The sequence below is a fragment of the Bos indicus x Bos taurus genome, chromosome 13, assembly GCF_003369695.1.
Source record: "Bos indicus x Bos taurus breed Angus x Brahman F1 hybrid chromosome 13, Bos_hybrid_MaternalHap_v2.0, whole genome shotgun sequence".
NCBI classification, from domain to species: Eukaryota; Metazoa; Chordata; class Mammalia; order Artiodactyla; family Bovidae; genus Bos; species Bos indicus x Bos taurus.
The window spans coordinates 19,014,635-19,024,471 of NC_040088.1; the positions used below are offsets into that span (position 1 = coordinate 19,014,635).

Genomic DNA, 9,837 nt, shown 5'->3' on the forward strand with positions numbered 1-9,837 from the left:
GGAATTCTAAGGAAGTCACCATTTCAAAGGTGAATTGAGGAAGCTGACACATGCAAATGGACTGACTAAGAGGCCAGAACAGTTTTTAAAAGTGAGAAGTATGCTGTCTCAGAAGTTAGGGTAAAAAGAAATTCCTAGTCCACAAAGTGAATTGTTGCAAATGTCATGGAAGATGAAGGTTTCACATGTAGAGGTCACTGATGATCTTAGAGCAGTTTATAGACAAGTCAGACTGCAGTGGGTTGGATAGTGAGTGGGAGATGAGGAAGCAGAAGCAAAGGGTACAGGTTAAGGAATTCCCTGGTTAGGGAACTAGATCCCACGTGCTGCAACTAAAGATCCCACATGTTGTAATTAAGACCTGGCACAGCCAAATAAGTATTTTTTTTAAAAAAGAAGTTTTCTCTTTCTTAAAAAAAGGTGGGGGGTGGGTGTATAAGTTACTTTCCCCAAAGTTTTGCAAAGTAGAGGAAATAATAATGCTGTATACATAAGTAAGGAATTTTATTAGTTATTATTATTGATTACTTAATAACTCCTTGCTCCCATATTACTTGAATTTCACACTTTCATCATTTCTCTGGTTACCACTACCTCTATTGCACCAGTGTCTCTTCCCAAATCTAACATCCCTGAAAGCACAGAATGTTGGTTATTTGGGTTGCGGATGACTTGTTTTACTTGGTTGTGTGTTTTGAATGCCTCAGATTCTGTCTTTGAAAGAAGGGCCATAGACCACCTCCGTTGCCCCAACTCCATCATCTGTTTTCTACAAATACAAATAAGCATTCACTTCCCAGACCAATTCAGCAAAATATAGGAGTTCTTTGGTTCTTAGCAAGCCGAGTACCATGTCTACCTAGGCTCCTCCCCTTCCTTCCCCCAAACTCTTGGTGGGCAGATCTCAGAGAAGAAATGAGCTGCCACTCTAAATCTTCTGGAATATAATGTCCCAGATGGAGAGTGTGCACAGTTCTGCAGTGAGCTGAATCAGTCTAGCCTTTTTCCAGCGAGGGCTGGAGAGAATCAACACCGCCGCCGTCCACCTGTGCACAGGAAGATGCCTACAGCCACTCCAGTGACGATGAAACAGCCCACCAGGACGCCCAGGACCAGTGAAGTGTAGGAACGGCCTGTTTGGCTTCCTGCTGAACGTGGGAAGAGTTAGCTTGAAGAACATACCCCCAAACAAGTGAGTCCATGGTTTGAGTCAAACCCCAAAGGATTTCTTCCCCAAAGGAAGTAGAGGAGGGGCTAGTTTACCAATTCACATAAGATGTGTGTACTCAGTCCCAAATCGCCAGCCCTGGGCCTCCTGTTGCTCAAGAGGTATCCATCTTTCAGTTCCACCCATTTGCCTGGAACCCACCCAACACATAGGTCCCTCCCTGAGCCCATCATACCTTTCAAGTTGTTCGTGGTGATGTGTTTCTGTATGTATTGCACACAGGTGTCCTGTAGAAATTCCCTCAGTTCGTACCGAGTTCGATTGTACTTGTTTAGCTGGTCAACCGTGTAGGTGACCACTCTGGATGGTGCATGAGGTTCCGCCACCCATGAGGCTGTTTTTGGCTGGAAATTTACAAAGGAGCTCCCATTCACAGCCACTTCGAAGAAGACACGGGCTTCCGAGCCCTCAGGAGGCAACTCGCAGCCCAGGAAGCAGCGAATGATCAGAGGAACTGTAGGTAGGGGATTCAGGATCAGGGGACAGTGTGGAAAAGGTGTCAGGTGTGAGGAGGAAACGGAGATCAGGGTGCAAGGTGGACCAGGGACAGGGACTCCCAACAGGGACTACCCCGAAGCCTTGCCAAGCAGGAAAAAGCTGACAGAACGTCAGCTAGGATACCGACTCTTCTCCAGCCTCAAGCACCCAGCCCAGTACTCGGCCCCGACTCGTTCTTCCATAAGCCCGCCCCCTCGTTATGGCCCGCCCACAGGCCACGCCTCCCATCTCAAGAGGGCCCGCCCTCGCCAGCCCCGCCCCCCGTGTGCTTCACTCACAGGTCACGCCCCGCTCCTGGTGCACCACCTGCACCAAGCCCACGAACTCCTCCAGGTAGCGATTCAGGTATATCTTCGTGAGTGCCCAGCTGTCGGGCTCCTGCAAGGGCTGCAGCTGTTGGATCGAGACATTGCGGCCTGGGCCTTCCAGCACGTGCGTCAGGACCCCCCCCAGCGTCGCGTTGCCCCGGTGCCACACTTGAGAGGGGTTGCGGAAGTAGGAGACCTGGGTCATGTGGAGGTCCCACGGGCCTGGGGGCGGAAATCAGAGCGTCTGGTTCTGGGCCGGCGTGGGAGGGGTCAGCGTGTAACTCGAGATAATAACCCCCTACCCAGAGGTCAGCCGCCCACCCTGGCCCTTTATAAACATAAACTGCCCTCCTACCCTTCCACCCATTTGACGCTGTCAAGTAACCCTGTCAGGAGGGCAGGACAGGGGTTATTATCTTTGTTTTACAGATGAGGAAACTGAGGCTAGACGTGCAGAAGCCACTTGCCCCAGGAAAATCCAGACGAGTGGAAGAGCCACTCTGACATCCTTTCAAGCTCTCACCCCTTCCTCCCCCCCACCCCCTCCCCATCCCCCCGCCATTTCCAGTTAGTTATTAAATCCTGGTGGCTCAGACACCTGCAATGAGGGAGACCTGGGTTCAATCCCTGGGTCCAGAAGATCCCCTGGAGAAGGAAATGGCAACCCACTCCAGTTTTCTTGCCTGGGAATTCCCATGGACAGAGGAGCCTGGCGGGCTACAGTCCATGGGGTCGCAAAGAATCGGACATGACTGAGGGACTAACACATTTTCACATGAAGACCCAATTTCATCTCCTATTCTCTGCCTCTTCTGCCGCTGCCCTACTTCAGGCCTTAGTCGTTCTCATCTGGACTGGAGTAGTGATTTCCTTATCCCCTCCACTCATCTTTTAGTCTCTCCGCTTTTTATCTGACCTCCACCCGGCCCAGAAATAACACTACATCCTTCTGCTTAAAATCTTCCAGGGACACACTCCTCTATCAACAGCAACAACAATAATAGCTGCTGCTGCTAAGTCGCTTCAGTCGTGTCCGACTCTGTGCGACCCCATAGACGGCAGCCCATCAGGCTCCACCGTCCCTGGGATTCTCCAGGCAAGAACACTGGAGTGGGTTGCCATTTCCTTCTCCAATGCATGAAAGTGAAAGTCACTCAGTCGTGTCTGACGCTTTGAGACCCCATGGACTGCAGCCTACCAGGCTCCTCTGCCCATGGGATTTTCCAGGCAAGAGTACTGGAGTGGGTTGCCATTGCCTTCTCTGAATAATAGCTATTGAATGCTTATTATGACCTGGGCACTATACTTTACATGCACTATTATCTTATTTGTGCCTTCCTCCCATTAAGTTGATGTACTAGCTACTATTATTAACCCCATCCATATGGAAAACAGACAAGTGGCATAGGAGAGTTAAGATTAGCATGCAGGCCGTCTGAATCCACTCAACTACACTGTCTCCCTATAAGCTATCTGTCTATAGAATCAATCTAAAGTCTTTAGCCCGACATTCAAAGCTTCCCGAAGGCTGGTTCCCCCACCACCCCCTCGCCGTCTCCCCCTCCTCCCAGCCCTTTTGGTCTCTTCCCTATGCTTAGATAGTACATCAGTACTTGGAGTCTGTCATGCTGCCTTTCGGCTGACATGTGAATAGCATGGCAGGGTTGCTCTGCCTCTTGGCAAACTTCTATTCATGCTTTAAGGCCCAGCTCTATTGCCCTGTCCTTAGAGAAGTTCTCCTAATGCTTCTCCTCTTTGCCCTCCCATACACAGTGGGTCAATTTCAGTAATCCCAGATTCTGCATAACTATCTTCAAACACACAGACTTCCATCCCTCTTGGTGCTGGAATCATGTCTGGTTATCTCTGCCTCCTACACCTGCCAAGGGCCTGGCATGGAATTGGTGCCCAGAGAATGTCTGAGGAGGGAATGAGTCCCAGGTTGTAAATCTGTGTGTGTGGGGATGTCTCTGTCCATGTCTGCATCTGAGAAGTTGTGCTCTGTATCTGTAGATGTGAATAAGTATATCTGTGTGGGTCACCCCCAGACAAGGTTCTTACCTGCTAGGTGACCAGTCTCCTTTGTAAAATGGAGATAATAGTATTACCCACCTTGCAAAGATTTTGTGGAGGTTAGATGAGTCAATACACATCTTAACTGTAGTGAGCACTCATTGAATACTGGTTATTTGCTGTCTCTCTGGGGCAGGGGGTAGGGGAGACTGAAGCTACAGGGACTGCAGGAGAGGAGAGAGGAGGCCCTTGTGCAATTATAATACAGGGTAGAAACTCCCCTTCTCTGCTTAAATGGAGCCACTGTGACAGCCTGATCCCCATTAAGTTTTCCTACTAACTACAGCTTGTCTTTCCCCTGAGTTTCCTCTCACCAGTCTTCCTCCACTGTCTCTAGTCTCCTCTTCTGCCTCACAGTTCTCAGTCCGAGTCTTTCCCAAAAACTCCCATCACTTCTCCCAGTGTCTCTCATTCCTTCCATCTCTCATCTTATCTCTTTTCCCATCTTCCCTAAACTCACCTCCATCCACCATCACCCTCAGACCTCTCCCTCTCCAGACTTTACCCACCCACCTCTCCCCTCTACCCATGGCTAATTCTCTCACCCTTTCTACCAGCCCCTTTCCCATTTGTCTAGTTTTGTTTCCCCCTAGCCTCCTCCATCTCCCCCTTCCCAGGAGCTGAACTGTAACTTCCTCAGCTTGGCTTGGGGACACAAACCAGTCCCTAGGATCGCCTGCCCACTGGAGAGATCCAGCTGGCTGCAGGCCCAGAACCTGGGGGATAAACTCTCCTCTGGTCTTGCCTGGGTACCCAGACAGGCTGAGAGTCCCTGGAACCATCCCAGGACAGGACATATGCCATCGACTCACCATCTGAGGCTTCCTGGCTGCAGAGGGCCCAGCCGGGCAGGAGCAGTGGCAGCAGGGGCAGCAGTGTTGTCAACATTCTTTGCTGAGGTTCTCAACCCCACCTGGGCTCTTGGCTCTGGCAGACTGGGGGCTCCGGCCGGCTGCTGCCTAGGAGAAGAAGAAATGAGGACTGTCTGGGAGGGGAGAAGGCTGGACGGAGGAGGCTGGAAGGTGGCCAGGGCTTGGGAGGAGAAAGAGGGCGGCAGGCTTATAAAGCGTTATTCTTACCCTGTCTCATTTCCTACTAGGGGGCTGGCCTCCCTCTTCCCCTCCCTCTGCCCCGCCCGCATCACACCCTCCTGCCCAGACCTGCCTTTTCCCTTTTCCCTGGGCCACTTCCAAGGAACAGTGAGCGGAAAAGGGGGAGAAGGGCCAGAGAGAAGTCCTGCCCTCGCTGAGTCAGGGGGTGGGGCATCCACTTAGAGCAGATTTTAGGATGTTGAGATCAGCATGCTTCTGATGAGGAAACTGAGGCCCAGAGAGTACCCAAAGTGTGTACATCATGGTGATGACAGATCCGGGGTTAGAATTCAGTTTTCCAATATGTTGACTACATTTTATCAGAATTTTTAGTAAATAGTAATTATACAGTCAGGGATCTTGTTCTCAGAAATAGTCACAAAATGAAGTAAAGCAGCTTCATGCAGCATTGTTTGAAACAGGAGAGAATTACAAACAATCTAATTCTCAGCAGAGAACTGGTTCCTTATAGTAATATTTTTCAAAATGAAGTCACAAACTATTAGTGGGCAATGAAGACAATTAGGCAGATTATGATTAGCAGGGTTTTTCCTTTGAATAAAATAGACTTGAATGAATAGACTTCTTTCCTTAGAATGAAATAGTATAAAAATTTTCAGTGCATCACCCTTAATCAGGGTAAATATTATTTCATGAAATATTTGTTCAACTGTATGTGTGTGTGTATTGGTTTTGTGCATGTAGGTTTCTATGATGGATATTAAGTAGCAGTATAAAGTGTATTTCTTACTCGAGGAAGCAAATACAGTAAGTCCCCTATACACAAATGAGTTCTGTTTCGAGATTGCGTTTGTAAGTCCAATGAAGTTAGCCTGGGTACCCAACTAACACAATTGGCTATATAGTACTGTACTGTAATAGGTTTATAATGCTTTTCAGAGAAATAAAGCAAGCACAAAAAATAAAAAATTTTAATCTTCTGGTACAGTTCCTTGAAAAGTACAGTAGTATAATACAACAGTTGGCATACAGGGACTGGCATGCATATTTGCATCTTTGAACGTTTGCAACTTGAAAGTTCATATGTAGGGAACTTCCTACCAGTGCCCGCTCTATTTTCATCATATTACTTAGCACTACCTGAAATTATATTACTTACTCATTTACATGTTTATTGTCTGAATGTCCCATCAGAATGTAAGCTCCATGAAGATAGAGGCTGTCCATCTTATTTGCTTCTATACCTAGAACAGTGCAAATAATAGCATAATAAATAATAAATATCAGCTAGTGGATGACAGAATGAGATAGTTATAATATGTAGAAATCATCAGGAGTAAGTTATGGAACATTATGTACAGTTTAGAACCACTTACGTGTCAACCATATACACAGCAACTAAACAACCTATTTCTTTGTGGGAGTAAATGAATCTGGAAGGATATACATCAAATATAGCAATGGTTTATCTTCAGGGAGGGGCCTGAGATTAAGAGAATGTGTGTGTCTGTGGTGTGTGTGTTAGTGATGGCAATTTTGTGAAAGGTTTTCTCTATTTTGTGAAGGATTTTATCATTCTATCTGTACTGTTTGAAAATTTTGCATCTAGAATGTGATCATGTATCTCTTGTTGAATTAAAAATAGAAGTTTCAGTAACAAATTGTGGTAGAAGAAGGTGGCAAATCACTATGAGCTGATGTGTTGACTTGAGACACTGATAAATGAAAAAAGGAAGTGTGGAACAATACATATAGTATTGCTGTGCTGTATTTAGTCACTCAGTCGTGTCTGACTCTTTGCGATCCCATGGACTGTAGCCCACCAGGCTCCTCTGTCCATGGGGATTCTCCAGGCAAGAATACTGGAGTGGGTTGCCGTGCCCTCCTCCAGGGGATCCTACCAACCCAAAGATGGAACCCACGTCTCCTACATATAGTATTGGGCTGGCCAAAAAAGTTCATTCAAATTTTTCTGTAAGATACTACAGAAAAACCCAAACAAACTTTTTGGCCAACCCAATAAAATTCCGTTTATTTTTAGTTTAAAATTTTTACTTCTGTCCATGTAATCCATATATAATTTGATTATTATATTAAAAGAAACTTTATGTGTGTACCTATGTATTTGTATATGCATAGAAAAAAATGCCTGCAAGGGGACTATCAGTAGAGAGTACCTCTGGGAAATGGGATTAGGTAAAGGGCTGATGGGGGAATTTTAACTTTTTATTTTACATACTGTTTCTCAGAGGGAGAATTGATGTCATAGAATTGGGGCAAACCTTGGGTACATACCAGGCTCCCAATTTCTGAGCTGAAAATATACAGGAGTATCCATACTCACCTCTCAGTTGTTATAAAACAACATAGAAAAAACAGTTTTTTCCAGCTCATCAAAACAATCTAGTCTGAAGGAGAAGATGGGCTTTGTTTTCCTGAACTAGGGCTCAGAAAAAGCAGAAGAATTTAAGTCACTGCCAATTATATTGTCTCATCTTTTATGCAAAATTCAGATCAGTTCAGTTCAGTTGCTCAGTCGTGTCCGACTCTTTGCAACCCCACGGACTGCAGCACGCCAGGCTTCCCTGTCCATCACCAACTCCCAGAGCTTACTCAAACTCATGTCCATCAAGTCAGTGATGCCATCCAACCATCTCATCCTCTGTTGTCCCCTTCTCCTCCCGCCTTCAATCCTTCCCAGCATCAGGGTCCTTTCTAGTAAGTCAGTTCTTCACATCAGGTGGCCAAAGTATTGGAGTTTCAGCATCAGTCCTTCCAATGAATATTCAGGACTGATTTCCTTTAGGATTGACTGGTTGGATCTCCTTGCAGTCCAAGGGACTCTCAAGACTCTTCTCCAACACCACAGTTCAAAAGCATCAATTCTTCAGCACTCAGCTTTCTTCATAGTCCAACTCTCACATCCATACATGACTATTGGAAAAACCAAAGCTTTGACTAGATGGACCTTTGTTGACAAAGTAATGTCTCTGCTTTTTAATATGCTGTCTAGGTTGGTCATAACTTTTCTTCCAAGGAGCAAGCGTCTTTCAATTTCATGGCTGCAATCACCACTTGCAGTGATTTTGGCGCCCAAAAAATAAAGTCTGTCAGTTTCCACTGTTTCCCCTTCTACTTGCCGTGCAGTGATGGGACCAGATGCCATGATCTTAGTGTTCTGAATGTTGGGTTTTAAGCCAACTTTTTCACTCTGCTCTTTCATTTTCATCAAGAGGCTCTTTAATTCTTTGCTTTCTGCCATAAGGGTGGTATCATCTGCATATCTGAAGTTATGATATTTCTCCCGGCAATCTTGATTTCAGCTTATGCTTCATCCATCCCAGCGTTTCTCATGTTGTACTCTGCCTATAAATACTCTGCATATAAATTTATACAAAATTAGTATGAAATAATTCATACTTGAAGAAGTCATTCACGCTTGAAGAATTTTATCACATACACACACAAGCCCCCAGCACTCAGCGTAAGAAGTAAAATATTACCAATATAATTGAAGCCCCTTCTATACTCCTCCCTAATGCATCTCTCTCCCCCATGGCCCACCACCAAAGTAACCACTAATCAGATTTTGTTATTTTTTACAGCCTTACATTTCTGTATTCCTATATGGCATATGCATTTACTCTTAAGTAATATATGGTGGTATTCTGCAAAAGTTGGGCTTTATGTAAATGGTATTGAAGTGCTTGCATTCCTCTGCAATTTGCTCTTTTTCACCTGACACATTAATAAGGTTCATTCATGCTGCCATGTGTTGGTCTATTCATTTCCACTGCTTTATGACATGTCATGATTATGAACATATCACAATTTATTTATCCATTTTCCTGTTGTTAGACATTTCAGTCTTTTTTTTCTAGCTCTTTGCTATTATAAACAACATGAATGTTCTTATAAACATTTTCTTGTGCATGTGTGGGAGAGCTTTTGTAGATACAAACCTGGGAGTGGAATTGCTGAGTCAAGGGTATATGCACATCTTCAGTTTGACTAGATATCGCCAAACTGCTTTACAAAAAGTTTGGGCCAGTTTATACCCTCATAGTACATGAGAGTTCCCTCATCCATCTCCCGGCAGGCTGTAGACATCGTCAGATGTTGGGTATCAAATGGCACTTGGTTTTGGTCTTCCTTTGCTTTATCTGGTTCCTAGTGAGTCTGTGTATTTTTGCTTTGCCTTTTGTCTCCCTTGGGGGCTTGAAGGGTACTTTGGGATAAAGTACATGATTGAACCAATTTGGAATTGAAGGCTGTGAGTGTTTGATCTAAGTAGATAGGGCCTGGGTTACTGGGATTATTAAAGTGGATCCATACCAGAACTTCCCTGGTGGTCCAGTGGTTAAGACTCCATGCTTACAATGCAGGGGATGAGGGTTTGATCCCTGGTCAGAGAGGGAACTAACATACACATGCCAAATGGCCAAAAACATAAATTAAAAAATAAATAAAAATTTTAAAAACTGGATCCACTCCAATACACACAGAGCTAATTACAGAGAGGTCTTTCCCACCAAGCTAAGATCTGTCGTGGACACAGTGGCAACAGCCACAGCTGTTTCCCAAGCACCCTCTTCACACACCAGTGCCCTGAAAATTAAGCAGCAGAGATAGCAATTGTTATAGGTAACATTTATCGTGGCTAGGAACAGTTTTAAGA

The 9,837-nt window shown here is 45.3% G+C and overlaps 1 protein-coding gene across 2 annotated transcripts; it reads right to left on the reverse strand.

Annotated features, from left to right (window-relative positions):
• Positions 1-487: 487 nt before the first annotated feature.
• Positions 488-7,709, reverse strand: PROCR (protein C receptor). Of its 2 annotated transcripts, XM_027558715.1 has the most exons (6): positions 7,504-7,709; positions 6,319-6,403; positions 4,920-5,066; positions 2,005-2,256; positions 1,404-1,682; positions 488-1,148 (listed from the first exon to the last, which is right to left on the reverse strand). In XM_027558715.1, exons 3-6 carry the CDS (start codon positions 4,993-4,995, stop codon positions 1,027-1,029), a joined length of 729 nt encoding a protein of 242 aa, XP_027414516.1. In that variant the 5' UTR covers positions 4,996-5,066; positions 6,319-6,403; positions 7,504-7,709; the 3' UTR covers positions 488-1,026. The 2 variants fall into 2 exon arrangements, with proteins under 2 accessions (XP_027414516.1, XP_027414517.1); XM_027558716.1 differs by lacking the exons at positions 6,319-6,403; positions 7,504-7,709 and having other exon boundaries at positions 488-1,145; positions 4,920-5,189.
• Positions 7,710-9,837: the final 2,128 nt, after the last annotated feature.